At 40.3% G+C, this 19,929-nt stretch overlaps 1 protein-coding gene across 1 annotated transcript; it reads right to left on the bottom strand.

Annotated features, from left to right (window-relative positions):
- Positions 1 to 745: 745 nt before the first annotated feature.
- On the bottom strand, positions 746 to 3,136 carry LOC122750719 (nuclear pore glycoprotein p62-like). Its single transcript, XM_043997509.1, has 2 exons — positions 2,986 to 3,136; positions 746 to 2,742 (listed from the first exon to the last, which is right to left on the bottom strand). Exon 2 carries the CDS (start codon positions 1,745 to 1,747, stop codon positions 1,115 to 1,117), a length of 633 nt encoding a protein of 210 aa, XP_043853444.1. The 5' UTR covers positions 1,748 to 2,742; positions 2,986 to 3,136; the 3' UTR covers positions 746 to 1,114.
- Positions 3,137 to 19,929: the final 16,793 nt, after the last annotated feature.

Genomic DNA, 19,929 nt, shown 5'->3' with positions numbered 1-19,929 from the left:
CCAACCCATTTTTTCCAATCATACTGTTCTTGGCTAATATTGCTTATTCTGCTTCTTACATGCAAGTGATCGTTGGATATATGCTTCAGCCTACATGGTCCCCTTTTCACTTCCCTTAAACCTCTTCATTACCTACCATGTGTCTCTGGATTGCACTGGGGAAATTGTGCAGCACTTTTGATGAACCCAAGCTGCTGCCTGACACAGATGTTCTGCCAGTGACATAATTTTCCTGTGAATCATGTAATTCCTGCAGCTTCTAAAGAATTGAGACCTATAATAAGGCATAAGTAAGTTGTAGCTTATTACTAGTAATTAATTAAATTATCTACTAAATAGTTCAGGAAAGGAAAAAAAAAACTGTTGGTATTTTGTATGGTCTATCGCGAAGAGTCACTTTTAACCAGGAAGCTTGGTGAACCTGAAGTTCAAGAAACTTTGGGTAAATAAATGCAGTGAGTAACTGGGTAAGTAACCCAGCCTTTACATCCCATTTAGGCGACTGGGACTTGGCTAGAGGGGAAAAGAGCTTTGTCCATTGAAAAGTGCTATAGAAACATAGGTGATTATTACCTGAATCACTAGGTAACCCTAGCTATCTGTTGGTTTGGACGGTCATCCAGGGAAGGACTCAGTTAGAACTGGCCCAGATTTTGTAGGGGTCAGCTTTATGTGGCTTGTAGAGAGATACACACCAGAATTTCTTAGCATCATACTGTGAAATAGCATACCGTTCAGCTCTCAATGAGATTTCAACCTTTTTATTTTGAAGACTTCATAAAGCATCAAGCAATTTAATGGACATAAAGAGATTCACAAAATTTTGATAGAATTAATGCAAACTGCAGCATAGTTTTCTCTTACCACTATAGAGAATGGAGAATGGAGAAAAATTTCAACAAACTTTACTGTAACATAAATTATCTGCAATGGATGAATTGTACATTTTATTTAAGATTCAGAATGTAAGAAAAATACCCACATGGACTTTACTATAACAAAAAACAACTGCAGTCGATAACTATGTTTTACTCAACTTTATACCCTAGGACCTTTTATGTAATGGACAGGGAATGAACAACACAACAATACTATCCAAGAGATCTCAGGCCATTTAATCAAACACAATGCGGTAGCTACGTTCCTGTTCCTTGCGACGACTCTCGAAAACTTTTGACTCCTCTTCCACCTTCTGCTGCAACAAGACTGAATTTTGATCGATCCATTGAAGCGAATCCATGTGTGCATTCAAGATTTTGCAGATCTGTTGGAGTGGGTCATTGGTGTCAGGAGACCCTCCAGACATATTCAGGTGCTCGGTAATGTCCTTGAGGTCTTGGGCCATGCTCTTTAGTTGAGCATCTATATTCTCTGCTAGTTTATAAGTTTTCTCTCGCTCCTCATCTGCATGCTGCAGATAGATCGTCCCACTTTGCTCCTTCATGGCCTGCTCCAGCGGGGCCAGCATGTCTTCCAATTCTTTCTGCTGTGACAGGATGAAGTCTAATTCTTGGTCCAACCTTTTCTGATCCAGCTTCACTTTCTCCACTTCTCTGTGTAAAGAAGTAATCTTCTCCCCATTATCAATCAATGTTCGGTCCCAAGCATTCACCTGGGTGGCCTGGTGAAGGAAGTGTTTCTCTTGGTCCTCCAGCTCAAGACTCCATTTATTGATCAAACTTTCCAGCTGGGCATAAGTCATTCCAGGGGTTATAGAGATTTGGGATGAGGAAGCCTCTTGATCCATTGTGAGCTTCTGAATTGTGGTAGTTGAGGGAAAAGTAGCACAGGTGGAAGGGATGATACCAATTCCGATGCCAATGTCAGTGGCAAAGCCTAAGGTGGACGTCTAAGTCCTAGTAGTAGTGGTAGTATAATTGGCTGCACTTGTAGAGCCACAACACTTTCATCTATTAAGTACTTTTGGGATTTCCTAGTACTTTACTGCAAAATACCCTAATGTTCCGCTCTCACTGAGATTCCGGTCTTCCTCAAGTAGAGAAACTTTTCTTCTTCATTCACAATTGCTGTTCTTAATTCTGTTTCCCTCTCACAGCTGCAGACTGTGCAATGTTCAACCCTCCTGCAAAGGAGCTGCAACTCAGTACAGAAGCACAGAGACCAAAGAAGAGAAAAAAGAGTGGCCAGGACCACATGCACATTCACGTGGCAAGATTCCAAACATCTGTTCCACGGCTGGCACTCACCACTTATTTTGCATGGGGAGCACAGTCCATATGTAGGTAATTTTTTTCCCTTAAGGACCCAGGTCTTGAGGAGATGCAGTCTATATGTCCCTATTGGATTTCAAAACTCTCCTTGATCCCCCTAGAATGAGTCATACACTGGCTCCAAAAAACTTTGTAAGACAGCACCCCTGACTTATACAGAGTTGGGGGGAAACCTAGCTAATTAATATAGACTTGATGGTATTCCAGGCATGGATCTACTGCATTCAATTTAACAAACATTTATTGAGTGCCTACCGGGCTTAAGGTGATGCCTTGGAGGAAAAAATAAGAGAAATGACACCTGTATCTTTCCTAAACCTTTCTTCAAGGGTCAGTCCAAGTTTAAAGCCAAGATTTTAATAGCCTGAAATACTTCCCAGTCTGTCCTTGTCCATTCTCAGTTTCCCCTTGGAGCTAAAAGTGTAGGCGTGCTGACAGGCTGATCTTCTTACAAGGCTCCTTCTCATTCCTAGAAGACAGACTCAGAAGAGTTGGCTTGGTAACCAAGTATCTGAGGGTATCAAATGAAAGAAGGATATATTACCATTTTGCAATTAGGCATGCAAATGGAGAGGGCAACGGAGGAGGGAAAGTTGGAAGATGAAGATAGAGCTGGGTAGGGCCTAAGATAAAGGAATTCCAGAGATAATCCCCAAATCTAATTTTAGCAGACAGTCATCCCTTCTCCTTTCTCCCAGAAGTCTTTTATTAAAACTGATGAAGAGTGAAACTGACTGCTTGGGGATTAACCTACTCCTTTCCTGGATTCCCTTCTGGTGACTGGTTGTTGTTCAGTTGTGTCCAAATCTTCATGACCTCATTCGGAGCTTTCTTGACAAAGATACTGGAGTGGTTTTCTACTTCCTTCTCCAACTCATTATATAGATGAGGAAACTGAGGCAAATAGCATTAAGTGACTTGCCCAGGGTTACCCAGGAAGGTGAATCTTCTAGACTCCAAGCCCAGCACTCTATCATCCACTGTCACCAAGCTGGCCAACAGCAAGAACAAAGCTGAAAGAAAAAGGAGAAGAATTTAGCAACAATAATATTCCTAATAAACTGGACAGTCTCTGAATGATTAAGAATAAACAATCTTAATAAAATAATAATAATTGGGCAGCTAGGGGGTAGAGTGGGTAGAGAGCCAGGCCTGGAGTCAGGAAGACTCATTTTCCTGAGTTCAAATAATAGTCTCAGACATCACTAGCTTAGTGACCTTGAACAAGTCACTTAAACCTGTTTCCCTCAGTTTCCTCATCTGTAAAATGAACTGGAGAAGGAAATGGCAAACCACTCCAGTATCTTTGCTAAGAAAAGCCCAAATGGGGTCATGAAGAGGCAGACACAACTGAAAACAACTCAGCAACGAAAGCAACAAAACTAACTTCAGTGATATATTCTGGTGCTGTTCTTGTTTTACATAAAAGATGTAAAATATTTTTTATTGTTTAAAGCAACTATCTTTGCTACATTTCTACATGAACATGTTTGTTTGGTTTACACTAATCCCTAAATGTGGATCACCCACAGAGTCTGCTTACTTCACTCCTGGGGAGCTGAACCTTGCTGGAGAATGTCATTCTATTGAGGGCACCCCAGATTCACAGCATTGAAATCATTATTAGCTCTTCCCACTTCCTCAATTTCCACATCAAATCATAGGATCATTGATTTAGAGATGGAAGCAACCTCCAAGGCCAACTAATCCAAGCCTCTAATTTTTACAGATAAGTAAACTGAGGCCCAGAGTGGTTAAGTGACTTGTGCAAAGTCACAAAGGTTGTAAATGATGGAGGCAGGATTTGACTGTCTGGAGTCCTCAGACTCCAGAACCATTGCTTCCTTCACTCCCGCCCCCCCAGCTCACATTGCCTCTCAGTAGAATGCCAAGTCTAGTTGGCTCTACCTATACACCATCTTTCGCACACATCCCACCTTCCCTCCATTCACATCACCTTCACTCTAGTTCAAAACTCTAACCTGGCTTATTTACAATGAGTTAATTGGTCTCCCTAACTCCAAACTCCCCCCAATCCATCTTCCACATAGCTGCCAAATTCTTATTCCCAAAACACACATCTGACCATATGTCCTATTAAGCTTGAACCTGAGGGGAAGACCCTGCAGGGAGGGGCACGGGGTTCATTTGCCAGCTCTTGCTTTCTATCAGTGGGTTTGGAGTCCCGCACTCCGCCATGCTGCTTTTGACAAATGAAATCCTAGCCCGGCTTATGCTTTAAGGAAGGGGACCACAAGGGGCTTCCTGGTCAGGTCAGAGTAAACAAGTTTGTATACTCGCTGGGAAAGATTGCACCAGCAGCAAGAAGGGAACAATGCATCAATCACACTTTAATAAAGCACAGAGAGTCCTGAGGCAGATTGCTTGGGGACAGAGTAGGGAATGGGCTGGAAGAAGGAGGCAGACAGGGAGGGAAATAGATGTGGGAGTGAGAAGGCCACACAGGCCACTTAGGTAACTTTGGAGAAGAGATGGGAACACCCTGGCAGCTTGGCTCCATAGAAGTTGGAGGAGTGCTCAAGAGGCAGGGTTTTGGGGGCCTTATTCTTAGAAGGTTCTCGTAGTGGAGAAGGATTAAATCTTATCCATACCACCTTAAAGTTGCCTCTTTAACATATTTTTTTCCTGGGCATGTCTGTTGCTTATCTGTAGCTTGCTGGCTGAGGATCATATTTTTTTCTTTTTCTTTTCCTTTTCCTTTTCCTTTTTCTTTTTTTTTTTTTCTGGTAGGGCCTAGCCGGTTTTGCTTTATTTAGTACCTCTAGTCTCTGGATATGGCCTTAATTAATTTAGGAAGCAGTTTTTTGGTTTTTTGGTTTTTGTTTTTTTAGGCAATGGGGGTTAAGTGACTTGCCCAGGGTCACACAGCTAGTAAAGGAGGAAGTTTTAACAATGGCTTCTCAGTTTTTTCCTTACACTCTTAATCACTGTTTCCTATTTAATGTTACCTTATGCTGGCTACTTATATACTTATTTTACCATGTTACTGGTGGGGTGGTGCTGGGGAACATAACAAGATACAATTTCAGGGGGCAGCTAGGTGGCGCAGTGAATAAAGCACCGGCCCTGGATTCAGGAAGACCTGGGCTCAAATCCCGCCTCAGACACTTGACATGTACTAGCTGTGTGACCCTGGGCAAGTCACTTAACCCTCATTGCCCAGCTCCCCCCCCAAAAAAAAAGTCATATAAAAGATACAATTTCAACACACTATAAGGTCAGAGCCAGAAGGGATCTAAGGAGTAATCTAGTCCAATCCTCTCATTTTACAAATGAGGAAAGTTAAGTGACTGGTCATCTAGTCCAAGGTCACACAGGAAGTAAATATTGAAGATGAGATTTAAACCGCCGATCTTCTGATTCCATAGCCAATACTTTATCTACTATACCATACTGTCTCTCAACGTCATACTCTTACTCAAAAATCTTCAGTGGCTCCCTTCACAGTTGCCTTCTAGGAATGAGAGGGAGCCTTGTAAGAAGATCGGCCAGTCAGCACGCCTACACTTTTAGCTCCAAGGGGAAACTGAGAATGGACAAAGACAGACTGTCTTTTAGGACAAAATACGAAATCTTCAGTCTGACATTTAAAGCTTTCATCTAACTGTCCCCCACTTATATTTCTAGTTATTTCCTACCATATTACTTTACACACTCTCCATTCCAGTCAAACTGGATCTCCATTTCTCTGGTTTTGCATGGGGTCCCTCATCTGTAAAATTCACTGTCTCCTTATTCCTGCTTTGTAGAGTTCTTTGTTTCCTTCAGATCTCAGCTTTGGTGCCACTTCCTGCATGAGGCCTTTCTTGATGACCCCGGTTATTAGCATTCTCTCCCTCTTGAGATTATAATATTTTGGTTTTGTTTTTTGTTTTTTGGTTTTTTTGCAGGGCAATGGGGGTTAAGTGACTTGCCCAGGGTCACACAGCTAGTAAGTGTCAAGTGTCTGAGGCCAGATTTGAACTCAGGTACTCCTGAATCTAGGGCCGGTGCTTTATCCACTACGCCACCTAGCCGCCCCCAAAATTATAATATTTTGAATATACTTTCTGGTATACAAATTATTTTCTCCAAATACAACCTCCTTGAGGAGTAGAACTGATTTGTTTTTTTTCTGTATCCCCAGTACAATGACCTGTAAGCACTTAATGGATATTTAGTGAATTGAAATGAGTTTAATTCATGACACCTAATTGAATTCACAGATTTCCCCTCCTTTGCTTCCATCATCTATTCAGCTGCTAAGGCCTATAGCTTCTTCCTTCAAAATACCGCCTGCGGGGGCAGCTAGCTGGCGCAGTGGATAAAGTACTGGCCCTGGATTCAGGAGTACCTGAGTTCAAATCCGGCCTCAGACACTTGACACTTACTAGCTGTGTGACCCTGGGCAAGTCACTTAACCCCCATTGCCCCACAAAAACAAAACAAAACAAACAAACAAAAAACAACAACAACAAAATACCACCTGGGTGAAAGGAGTTTCCATAATATAGTAGAAGGAAACAATAAAAAGAGAGATGCCTGCTTTTCCTGAGATATCAGTTTCAAATCTTCCCTTCCATTTCTATTGCCACCAAGCAAGTGCAGGCCCCTATCACCTCAACCCTCAACTTCAGCAATAGCCTCCAAACAAGTATTCTTCTTTCTACACTATGAGTTTTTAACCCAGGGTCCGTGAAGTTTGTTTGTTTGTTGTATGTTTTGATGACTATATTTCTGCATAATTGATTATCTTTTTAATCCTATGGATTTTGTTTTATACACTTAAAAATATTATCTTAAGAAGTGGCCCATAGACTTCCCCAGTCTGTCAAAGGTGTCTTTGACACACAAAGTTTAAGAATAATTGCTTTGCAAAATCCTATTATCTGACTTATCCTTCATGCCACAGCCAGAGTGACTTTGCACTTCAATATTATTTCCCTATTTAAAAAAATAGTAGTTTCTTATTGTCTATTAAGAGTATAGATTCAGGGGCAGGTAGTTGGTACAGTGGATAGAGCACCGACCCTGAATTCAGGAGGACCTGAGTTCAAATCAGGCCTCAGACAATTGACCCTTACTAGCTGTGTGACCCTGGGCAAGTCAAAACCCCAAATGCCTCACATACAAAAAAAGAGTATAGACTCTTTAGCTGGATTCAGGATCTTCTATCATCTGACTATAATTTGCCTTTCCAACTTTATCTCCTTTTCCTGCTCTCTTTAAAAATCTTTGCTCTTGCCAAGTTAGTTTATTAACTGTACTCCAAAAGTACTTTGTATATTCTTGACTTTGGGACTTTTCACACCCCAGTTCTGTTACCTACATAAATGGGACTTCTTCAAAAGACCAGCTCATGTCTCACCATGTCCATGAATCACTTCCAGGATACCCATGGCTATTCAGCTTTATGGTATGACTACGAAGTCCAATCCATCAAGTGTTTATTAAGTATTGGCTATGTACTAGGTACTGTTCTAGATACTGATGCTGCAAAGACAAAAGTGAGAGCACCTGCCCTCAAGGAACTTACATTCTAGACAAAGGAGACAACCTGTCCATAGATGGACATGTACAAAATAGATATAAGATAATCTTGTAGGGAAGGCACTAGCAACTGACAAGTAACAGGAAAGACTTCATGTAGAATGCGGTACCTGATCTAACCCCTGAAGGAGGCTGGATATTGTAAAAGGGTGAATTGAAGAGAGAGTGCATTCTAGGCTTGGAAAATGGCCAGCACAAAGGCATGAAGATAAGAGATGAAGTGTCACATATGAGAAATTGTTAGAAGGCCAGCTTGGCTGTAGTGAGGTGTTCATGAAGGGGAGTAAAATGATAATATGTCTAGGTTGGAGTCAGGTCGATTGAATTGGGGCGGAAGGTGACATGGTCAAACCTGAGCATTTGGATAATCATTTTGGCAGCTATACAAGATAGATTAGAATAGAGAAAGACTTAAGCCATCAATTAAGAGGCAATTGCAATAGCCTAGGCAAGAGGTGATTGGGATCTGGACCAGTGTGGTGGCTGTGTGAGTAGAGAGGATATGTATATGAGAGTGGTTGTCAGGGTAGAAAGGGCAAGATTTGGCAAGTGCATATATAGGTGAGTGGGAGTGAGGAATCAAGGATTATGCTAAGGTTTTCGATCACAGAAATAGGGTAATTGGGAAGAGGAATGTTTTTGGAGAGAAATGAGTTTCTGTTTTGGGCATGTTGAGTTTGAGAAGCTTATGGGATTATCCATTTGGAAATAGTTGGTGACACAGTATTGGAAGAGAGGAGACAATCTAAGGCAGAATAAAAAGAACTAGGAGTTGTCTATACTATACATACAGTATGAATGAATTGAAATTCAGGGGGTTCTATTAACCACAGTCCACAAAGCCCCTCCTCACTCAGTGTGATGCCTTTTAGAAGTCAGCAGGCTGAATCACTGCTTTTGCAAAAGTGAGAGATTTTTAAACTGATTTAGCCACAAAAAAATAAACTAGCAGGTGACTCTCATTTTTTTACTCTGTAGCCTCAGGTGCGAATGAAGAAGCTTTGAGAACATACATGCTAGGAACAAACTGAAAAGAGGGTCCCTGCCCTCTGGGAACTTACAGTCTAAAGAAATAAATGAAGCATTTAGAAACATTTTTAGTCTTATTACAAATGATGCCTTCCAGGTCAAGACTGAGGGATCTGTTTTCTTTTCTCATTCTTACTGAGCTGAAAAGATCTCCAGAGTGCCTTCTTCACTCTTCCACAGCAGAACTCTAAGAGCTGGGGTGTATGAAGAAAACTGATAATCCTCCAGTTTTAAAAAGTAGGTGATGGAAAGGGGAATGGGCACTGCTAGGTTGCTAACTCTGATCATCTTAGATCAGTGCAATCAAAACCTTCAATTACACCTGGGTGATTTAATCAACTCCCTGTCCAACACTGGCTGGAAGTCCTCTGGTACTGTACAAATATAATAATTACTGTGCCAGCTTGCAAGAGGATATCATTTCGCCGAGTTAGAAAAACACATTCTGTTGTCAATTACCAGCAACCAATTGATAAGCCCTGAAACAAGCAATATTTTTTAATTGCTGCCTTTGTGTAATTATCACAATATTACTTCCGTTATGAGGTATTAAATCATCACAGTGGTGTGGATGGAGAGATTAGGAAGTTTTTAGTGGGCCCCTTTCTGACAAACCAGGAGTCGGAGCGGATTCTTCAGAGTTGGATTTTTTAAAAGTGTTTTTTAATCATGGCAAGGTTCTCAACTACATATAAACAACCCCCAAACCAGCATGAACAGATCAGTTCCAGGGTTTTGACCAGCCAAGGCAACATAGATTTATTTCGGGCAAGTTACTTTATAAGAGATCATCAACTCATTCAAGTTTTTTTGGATCCTTCCATCACTCTGTGACTCCCCAAACCCAACTTCTGATGAATCGGAATTTGTGATTTTTCCTAAACCATTTAGCTGACACTGTCCATTCAGGCTTTCTCTTTGAACATTTGAATATTTCTCCCTATCCCCATTCCCCAGTCTTGGTTCCTTGTCCACATAGCAACAATATAACACGCTGGTATCCTCTGGCCTGCTTGAGATCCTTCTCCCCTTGGGTGTGAAGGGATCATGGGATCTCCCTGGCGGCATCCTCTGAGCATTTATACCAGTCTCCAAGTCCCTAAGCAAGATCAGGAAAGTAGCTTCTGGCCCTATTCCCTGGTAGTCTCCCCAGCCCCTAGCCCCAGTACCCCAGGTGACTTTTTCTTCTTTTGATCCTCCTTAACAAAACTTGACCTCAGATCTCTCATTTAAAGTTGGATATAAATAAATGCTAGTATGTCTCCCAAGAACATCTGCATTTTAATAGGAACCGAAGTCTTAACTTATAGCCTTATGTTTTGGCAACAAGTCTGAATATTTTAGGGGTATGTGTAAGCTGGGGTGGGGAATCATCACTGTTGAATAGGATCACAGATTCAGAGCTAGAAGAGACCTCACAGATCATCTAGTCTTACCCTTTCATACTGCACATGAGGAAACTGAGGCCAAGAGTAGTTGAGTGACTTGCCTAATGTCATGTCAGTAATGTCAGGGCAAAGATTTGAACCCACATTCTTTTTTTTTTTTTTTGTAGGGCAATGAGGGTTAAGTGACTTGCCCAGGGTCACACAGCTAGTAAGTGTCAAGTGTCTGAGGCTGGATTTGAACTCAGGTCCTCCTGAATCCAGAGCTGGTGCTTTATCCACTGCGCCACCTAGCTGCCCCTGAACCTATATTCTTGGACTCCAAAACTGGCATTCTTCCAATTGTCACCATGGTATAGTAAAGAGAACACTGGCATTAAAGTCATAAAGGCTTAGAGTCCTTACTGATAAATCAAAGGCAGGTAAAATAGATAATAAAGCCTTTTCCAACTGGAACATGGTATAAGTCACCGAGCCATCTGTGGGATACCTTAACATTAATCAGGGACATCCTCTAACATTAACAGGTAACTTGGGATAGTTGATAAGAGTATTGGGCTTAGAATTAATAAAAACCTGCTTTAAACACTTATTAGCTGTCTGACCCTAAGGCAAGTAATTTAATATCTTTCAGATTCAATTTCCTTATCTAGCAAATGGAGATACAAACATTATCAGCCCCAGAGGATTGATGTAGGAATCAAATGAGATAATATACTTCAAGCATCTTGCAATCTTAAAACACTATACACATACTATTATATTATCTTTAATAGAATGACAGGTAGTCTGCTACAGTGGAGACAGACCTGGCCTTCTAGCCAGGAAGAACTGGGTTGAACTTTGTCTTCCAGCACATCCTGGGTATGTGACATGGGTTAAGTCACTTGAATTGTCAGTGTCCTGGGAAATACTGGCTAGAAACTGAAGAGAAGGCACCTATCTATATTGGTAGAGGGAGTTTCCTCATCCAGGGATTCCCTCTACTAATGACATTATAGGTACTGGCCCTATTCCTGTGTTGATGTTATTGTTCTTTGTGTGGTTGCTGTTGTTATTATAAGAGCCATAAGAGTGATGGTCAGTATGTGGCTACTGTGGGCAGAAGATAAGCTGGAAGGAAGCAAATTTCTCCCCAGCCATCTGATATTCTGTTGGGACCTGCCCTTTGATCTTCCTTTGATGGAATGTGCTATTTGACCTCAATCTTAAATTGCTACTTACATAAACTATTCATGAGCTCCTTCTGCTTCTGGGTCCTTGGACCCTGTTTTGTTAACTTGGTACCAACCTTATCACTACACTTTGAACAAGCTGATTGCTCTTGTCTCTAAATTGGTTCTTGGCCTAAGATTGTAAGTTAGAGGGAACAGCTAGGTGGCACAGTGGATAAAGCACTGGCCCTGAATTCAGGAGGACCTAAATTCAAATCTTGCCTCAGACACTTGACACTTACTAGCTGTGTGACCTTGGGCAAGTCACTTAACCCTCACTTCCCCACCAAAGTGGGGAAAAAAAGATTGTAAGTTAGAATGCAAACTCCGTGAAAGAATGGCTTATTTCATTCTTTGTATTTGTGTGTGACGTTTAAAATCTAATGTGTGGTTGCCTTGTTTCTACCCCCATTGTGGGGGGAGAACTAGCTAAGGTTTACTTATAAGCTAGAAATGTCAGCACCAATTGTTGGCATTAAACATTTATTAAAGAATAAAGAGAACACATGGAGTACAGAAAGTAAAGGAAGAAAAGCCTATCTCCTTTCCTCCCTCCCTCTCTCTCTCTCTCTCTCTCTCTCTCTCTCTCTCTCTCTCTCTCTCTCTCACTGCCACCAACCCAAAGTCCCGAGAACAAAAAGGGCAGACCCAGAGAGCCAGCCTCACCTCCTACTTCCTGTCCCCTCCCCCAGAAGGGGAGGTCCTTCAAACTGATTGGTTGAGGGTGGTCTCGTGTTGATGTTATAGTCTACAGCCTCTGAGAACAACACACCACTCAGGGTTGGCCAGGTTGATTTAATCAACCTTAAGTAGGTTCTCAGTCAGTCTCTCAGTCAGTCTCACCCAATTCAATCAATTCCAAATCAATCTTCAGGTAGGGACCCTGGGCGTCTGCCAAATACCATTGTTTTCTCACATTGTGTCCCCAGGGCCTTGCACAGAATAGGTGTTTAATAAACATTTTCTGATTGATTACACCTAAAGAGGCTTCAGCCTGCACCATTCCTCCATTAATGTAGGTTTTTACCTACCTGTGTCATGAAACCTAACTCTCTTCACCCTCTTTGTAACTCACTGCAATCCTGGAGAACTCCTGGGTGCTTTCTGCTACAAGCTTGGCTTATGTTCATCTGGGATAGACTGAAAGGTAACTAAGGCATATACTCTACCCTCAATAACTATAAATCTAGAGGGCAAGTCAAGACATCACCCTCATGATGTCATTGGTCTTCTGGGAGAATGAAATATGATTCCAAGACAAATCCAGGAACTATATGGATACAATTACAAAATACTTTTCACATATATAAAATCAGATCTAAATAATTGGAAAAATATCAATTGTTCATGGATAGGCCAAGCTAATATAATAAAAATGACAATTCTACCTAAATTAATGTACTTATTCTGTGCCAGACCAATCAAACTACCTAAAATTATTTTAGAGAGAGAATGAAAGATGAACAACAACAATCTAGAAAGATAAACACAATGTACAGGGTGGGCCAACAGTCACGAAGGGGGTTCAATAGTTAATAAGTCCTTTCTTTTTTGTTTTTAATTTATAATACCATAGCATCATATATAATACATATAGGAAATGAATTTATATTATGTGTGAAAAATAAAATCTTGAAAGTGGTGAAAATAAAAAAATTGTTTTTCAAAAAAGTTATTAAAACATCAAACTCTTTCGTGACTTTTGCTCCACCCTGTAAAATTAAATTTTACATTTTTAACTGTTATCAATGATCAGTTCCTTAATTTGGTCTGTTCTAGCCCCAGACTTGAGTAGAACACCTCCTCCTAACTCTCCTGGAGCATTATTTGGCTTGTTCATGATTTGCCTGTGGCAGTGGTATCAAACTCAAATAGAAATGGGAGCCACTAATCAGTACATAAGAATCCCTGTGGGCCACATGTTGACTTAGAAAACTGCACATTCTTTTAAAAAAATATATATCAATATACTATAATCAGATAGGAACTATATTTTTATTTGGTTCTGAAAGCACTTAAGCAGTTTGCAACTGTGGCTGTATGTCTGACATCTCCAGTCAAAGGTATCAAAAGTGCTAATTAAAAAGAAATCAATGTCATTATCTCTGACTCCTCTTTTTCACCACTAATATAATTGAATGAGGAGTGAGAATGGCAATTAGAACAACAATTATTAACATATAATGCTTTAAAGTTTGCAAAATGTCTTACATGCATTGTTGGAACTTCACAACAGGCATTAAAGTGCCGTAATGTTGATTTCATACTTCAGAAGGTAGAGATGGGAAGAAGCCAAAGGGAAGTTAAACTAGAACTGATTTAGACAAATAAGGAGGAGTCAGTTATTGAAGCAGAAATGATTGGAAGCTTGGGAGGAATGACCATTGCCAAATCTTGTCATTTCTACTTACACATCTCTGGCATCCATCCCCTTTCCCCTACTCACACTACAAGCACCCTTAGTTCAGACCCTCATCACCTTTCTCCTAGATTATTTGCAACAACCTCATAAATGGTCTCTCTGCTTCAGGTCTTTCTGTAGTCTAGTCTATCCCACATACTTCTGCCAATCTAATTTCTCTTCAACAGATAGGAACAAGCCACTTTCCTACTCAATCAATTCCGGCAGCTCCCTATTGCCTTGAGAATAAAACAACTCCTCCATTTAAGTTTTTAAAGTCTTTCATAGCCATACCACCAATCTAGCTTTCCAGTCTCATTGTACCCTCTTAGATCAAACCAAATTGGCCTTTTCTCTATTCTCTAGGCACAACATACTATTTCCTGTCTCTGTGATTTTGCACTGGCTATGTCCCCAAAGCCTGGAATGCACTCTCTCCTAACCTCTGCCTCACAGAATCTCTGTCTTTCTTAAAGAGACAGCTCTAGCACCATGTTTTACTTGAAACTTTTTCTGGTCTACCCTGTCCCAACTGCTAACACCCATCCTCTCAAACAACTTTGTATTTAACTACTTTACATTTCTTTGTTTTTACTTTATTAAATTTATTCTGAATGTTCTTTTATATGTACCTATTGTCTCTCCAATTAATATACAAGTTCCCTGAAAGTAGGAATTGCTTCACTCTTCATAATTTGTAATCTCAGAAGCTAGCTGAACACCTGCTTTGTAGTAGGGGCTTAATAAATGCTTTTTAGTGGATTGATTGATAAGCTGGGGAATACCAAACATAGTTTGACAGAGACCCCCAAACATTAAGAGACAAGACTGAAAAGAGTTCAGAGAGATTATTGGTAGATTGCTTTGGTCTAAGCTTCTATTGGTGAAGACACCTCAAAAGAGAGTGGATGAATTTAAGAAATAAATTCTGATACATATACATGAATTATTCTGAGGAGAGGGGATTGTCAAAAATGACTGGTATAGGTACATAGAGGCTCTATCTGCCCACCCATTTTTTTGTTTGTTTGTTTTGTTTTTGTTTTTATTTTTGTTTTTTTGGCAAGGTAATGGGGATTAAGTGATTTGCCCAGGGTCACACAGCTAATAAGTGTCAAGTGTCTGAGGCCACATTTGAACTCATGTCCTCCTGAATCCAGGGCTGGTGCTTTATCCACTGTGCCACCTAGCTGACTCCCTCCACCCAATTTTTTTAAAGAAAAGCTCCAAACATAAAAACAAAGGAAGAATACAAAAAAGTATTATTGGAATTAAGTCAAGAGCATGAAAGCCCTGAATAGAGCAAAGCTTGAAGAGGATGGTATAGGCTACAAAGAACTTTTTAAAAGCATTTGGAGGGTAAGAGGAAGAACAAAGTAAAAGGAATGGCCCTGCTTTGAGTGCAAATGGAATAATAGATGAGAGAGAAAAGGTAGAATTTCTCAACCTACATTTTCTTTTTCTCTATTCAGGAAAATTATCTTCAAACTGGAGGTTTTAGAACAAAAAAATGGGTAACAGGAAATTGAAATCCCAGATAAGTAAGGAAATCTCCTCATTGCCCTCAGTGAATCCACATTACCAGGCCTAGAACAAGTTAACCCCAGAGTATTCAAAGAACTTGTAGATGTCAGGACAGATTTACAAAAGGGATGGTTTGTGAGCCCTTAGAAAGGGTATCAGTGATCACTATGAGATGGCATGGTTTTAGAAACAACACAGAAGAACTTAATTTCCTTTTTGACAGGATGACTGGCAGAGGCAATAATGGTCAATTTTGCTATAATGCTTGTTTTGAAAACTCAAATTTGTTCCAAAATGATTGATATATCAAAGGAAAATCTGAGCATTACCTGAATTTTGTGTTTGCTTATGTGAGATTTCTTCTGTAAGAAACAGTGATAATACAGAAAACCACCACTTCACAATAACTCCCAAGCTACAACGCTTCCAATGTCCACTTGCACAAGTAACCTTCAGGTAACTTTCAATGCAAAGAGCCATATTTAATGTATATCTTCTTTTGCAGTGGGAGCTTTTTGCAAAGGAGAACTAGTCTGCACATGCCTTCTACCCCTTCTGTCTTTCCACCATTATTGCCTCTGCCAGGCGACCTTGTACATCCCTAGAATTGCAGAACATCAAGGGGTCACATTGCCATGATTTATTGTAGTATTTATGTATTTCTCAACAATTTAACATGTATAAAACTGCTACTCTTTTTATTGTGTTCCTCTCTTTTTTATGTCTGACAAAGTGTTTGAGTGCTGTGTCCTTTATCCCATTTTCCCATAAGTCCTATGATTTTTATTGCAAATTTTTGCATAGCATGGTGATCTTTAGTAATATGTATATCAATTCATAGCAGAACTGGCTGCACAATGAGGATGCCATAGACATTATATTCCTATATTTATGCAAGATATTTTTTAAAGTCTCATATCTTTATGGAAAAGGTAGAAAGATGTGAGGTAATGATAATACAGATAGCTAGATTTGGAGTAGGTTAACTTACCAAACTTGAAGAGCAGTGATTAATAGCTTGATGCAAACTTAAAGGGAGTTTTCTACTGAAGATCCCCAATTCTCTGACCTTGGTTCTATTTTGAAAATCAATGACTTGGATATAGTCAAGAAGGCTATGCTTACCAAATTGGCAGTTGGTTTAGAGAGAGAAGGTACAGTTGGGTGAAAGAATCCAATTCTAAAATGATTCATCAGCTTAGAATCTGATCAGATGAAATCTAATAGGAATAAGTGTAAAGTTCTATGCTTGGGTTCAAAAAATAAATTTCATGAGCAGATGATGAGGGAAAAGAGTGGGTATTTTTTTTGGACTGTCAGCTCACTATGAGTAAACACTGTAATGTGGAAGCCAAAAAATACCACTGAAACTTTAAGTTGCATTAATAGAAGCAGAGTGTCTGGGAAAAGGGCAATGATAGTCCCTTGGGCTCTACCTCAGTTAGACCCACAGGGAGAGTACCATATTCAGTTCTGAGCATCATATTTTAGGGAGTATACTGACTAGCTGTAGTATGTCCAGAAGAGAATGGCCAGGCTAGAGAGGATATTGGAAATGAAGACATAAGAGGATCAGTTGAAAAAACTAGGGCTACTTAATGATGGAGAATGGGATGCTCTAGGAGGATATGATGGCTATCTTCAAGTATTTAAAGGGTTATCATCTGGTCCAAGCAAGAGGTTCGATGTCCATTTGCTAAGCATGTCAAATTATTAGGGACTCATTTCATGTATTTTCTGGTCTAGATAGTCAACGATCCTTTCCAGCTCTTAGGATTTTAAGAATTCCCCAAGGAATTACTTATTTTAAAATATTTGTACTCCCTTGACAGATCTCAGTTTTAATTTGAAAATCAACTTTTTAATAAAGGATAATCTAAAAATATACTTTGGGGGTAAGAAAAAATCCTGGCAACTTATTTAAAATAGCCTGGCATCAGTCCTTGAGGCTGTAAGCAGCCCTGGGCAAATTTGTGAAACTGGCAAAGCTTCTCTCTCCCACCCCCTCCCCTACACTTCCCTTGTGAGAGAGGCAGCACGACGTGGAACAAAATACACTAGCCTTGGAGCCAGACTTGGTTTCAAGTCCCAGCTCTAGCATCCCATCCTTGTGTGATCCTGTGTACTTTCTCAGATGATAATGGCTTTCCATAGGACCCCACCATCCCAGGGACCACTTCTGCATTTTAACAGGGGTCTTCATGACTTGACCCAAAGATATGACTAATAGTGGGGATTCCAGGCACCTGAAAGGTCCATTACTCAATTCAATTGTACAAGCATTCATTAATCACCTCCTATCTGCTGGGTACTAGGGATGCAGAAGCAAAATGTCTCTCAAGGAGTTTACACTCTCCTGGGGAGAAAGGAAAGAACACAGTTAAGTAAATGCAAAATATATGCAAAATCAATCCAAAGTAATTTGGACTGAGAGTAAGGATAAGAACATGACCCTTGCAGGGGGTGGCACTTGAACCTAGCCTTGAAGGAAGCTGGAGGATAGAGCTTTATGTGAGCAGGGGAAGAGAGATACTTGGGAGATTGTGAAATCATACTGGGCAGGCACCTGCCCACTCAGCCTGAGTTTAACTCTGGTCCTGCCTGACTTGACCATCAGGTAAGGGTTCAAAATTTCCACAGGGTACTTTCTATATAGCCTCAGCACAGCTGGTTTATTTTCTGTTTGAAGCAGCAGCCATTAAAGCGGAAAATGAACATGTCATAATGAGCAGCCTCTGCCCACTCCCCATTCCTGTCATCTCAGTGTGTTGCTCTCAGGACCATTTGTGCAAACAGCAGGACCCACTGGCCGGGCTGAAGCTGCACTGACTGGACATGGCTTCCTCTGAGCAAAGCCCTCCATCCTGTGCCCCAGGCTAATGGAAGCAGCTGCTCTGAGGGTGGCTCAGGGCCAATGCTTGGGATAATGCCCTTGAAAGTCCTCCTCCTCCTCCCTGTGGAGAAGGAATGAGAGGGAACGAAAATAAATTGCCCTTGGTGGACTAATAAAACTTGACAAAAAGTCTTCCCAACATAGCATATTTGATGATTCATGGGGCTTGAAAAGCATTACTAGATTAAAACAAGCCCTGTTGCTCCAGGCCCCACAGCGTTCATGCTGAGGTGGTAATGGAATCCTAGAGATGGAGAGGAAGAGATCTCTGAGGTCAATGAATCCCTCCCCCTGTCTCCTGGAAAGACAGCACTTACCAGCAGGATAGATCAAGATGATTACTCTTATCTTGTTCTTAAAGACAATGAAATATGGAGAGGCTTAAAGTCTCGAGAATTAATGCTAGAAGGGAACTTAGAGGCCATTTAGTAGAAACCTGTTATTTTACAGATAAAGAAAATGAGGTCCAGATGGGTTAAGCATCTTACCAAAGGTCAGATAATAAGGAATAAGTAATAAGGTCATAAGTGGCATAGGTAGGAGCTGAGAGTTAAGACTATCAAGTCTTCTTACTCTAAATCTAGTGGAGATGTATGTGTCTATATACAAACATGTGTGCATATATGTTAAATGTGTGTATGTGTATGTGTGTGTGTGTGTGGAAAGAGAGAGAGCAGCATAATATGACATAGGTACTCTTTTTGAGAGGGAGAACTAGTCCAGACTATCTATCTATCTATCTATCTATCTATCTATCTATCTATCTATCTATCTATCTATCTATCTATCTATCTATCTATCTTTTTGTTTCTATTTACCTTTGTTTCTTTGTTACTTTCATTGTTTCTTTTTCTCCACTCTCTTTCTTCCTATCTCTTTGTATCTATCATCTATCAATCAATCTATATTTTATTACTATTTACCTTTGTTTCTTTGTTACTTTCTCTCCTTCACTCTTTTTCTTTTTCTTTCTCTCCACTCTTTCTCTCTTTCTTTCTTTCTACCTATCTATCTTTGTATCTATCTTTCTTTGTTTCTATTTACCTTTGTTTCGTTCTCTCTTCTCTCTCTCTTTCTACCTATCTATCTTTGCATCTATCTTTTAAATTTTATTTAATTTTATTCTTTTTGGGGGCAATGAGAGTTAAGTGACTTGCCCAGGGTCACACAGCTAGTAAATGTCAAGTGTCTGAGGTCAGATTTGAACTCAGGTCCTCCTGACTCCAGGGCTGGTGCTTTATCCACTGTGCCACCTAGCTGCCCCTATTTTTGTATCTATCTACCTATCATCTATCTATCGTTGTTTCTTTTTGTTTCTATTTACCTTTGTTTCTTTCTCTCCACTCTTTCTCTCTTTCTTTCTTCCTACATATCTATCTTTGTATCTATCTCCCAACCAATCATCTCTCTCTCTCTCTCTCTCTCTCTCTCTTTCATCTATCCATTCACCTATATCTATCTGTCTATAGTTTACAGACCATTTGTATAGTCTGGTCCTGTTCTTGCACTTGTTCAAAGTACATTTTAGAGAGTTCCCTAGGGGGTGTGGGGGGGGGCAAGGGGGAACTAGAGCCTTATTCCTGTAACCTTTCTCCAGTGCTGGTGGATTTTTCTCCCCTATACCATACCAACTCCTCTTCTTTTACATATATTAGCCTCTCTGAAACTTAGTCTTATCCATGCTTACTTCACATTTCTCATC

This window comes from Dromiciops gliroides, chromosome 3 (assembly GCF_019393635.1).
Source record: "Dromiciops gliroides isolate mDroGli1 chromosome 3, mDroGli1.pri, whole genome shotgun sequence".
NCBI lineage: Eukaryota > Metazoa > Chordata > Mammalia > Microbiotheria > Microbiotheriidae > Dromiciops > Dromiciops gliroides.
Note: the sequence above shows the minus strand (reverse complement) of the source record. Positions and strands in the feature narration are given on the sequence as shown.

Bases quoted from the DNA above. Each gene is read 5' to 3' on its own strand.
- LOC122750719 (XM_043997509.1), bottom strand. From the start codon at position 1,747: ATGGATCAAGAGGCTTCCTCATCCCAAATCTCTATAACCCCTGGAATG.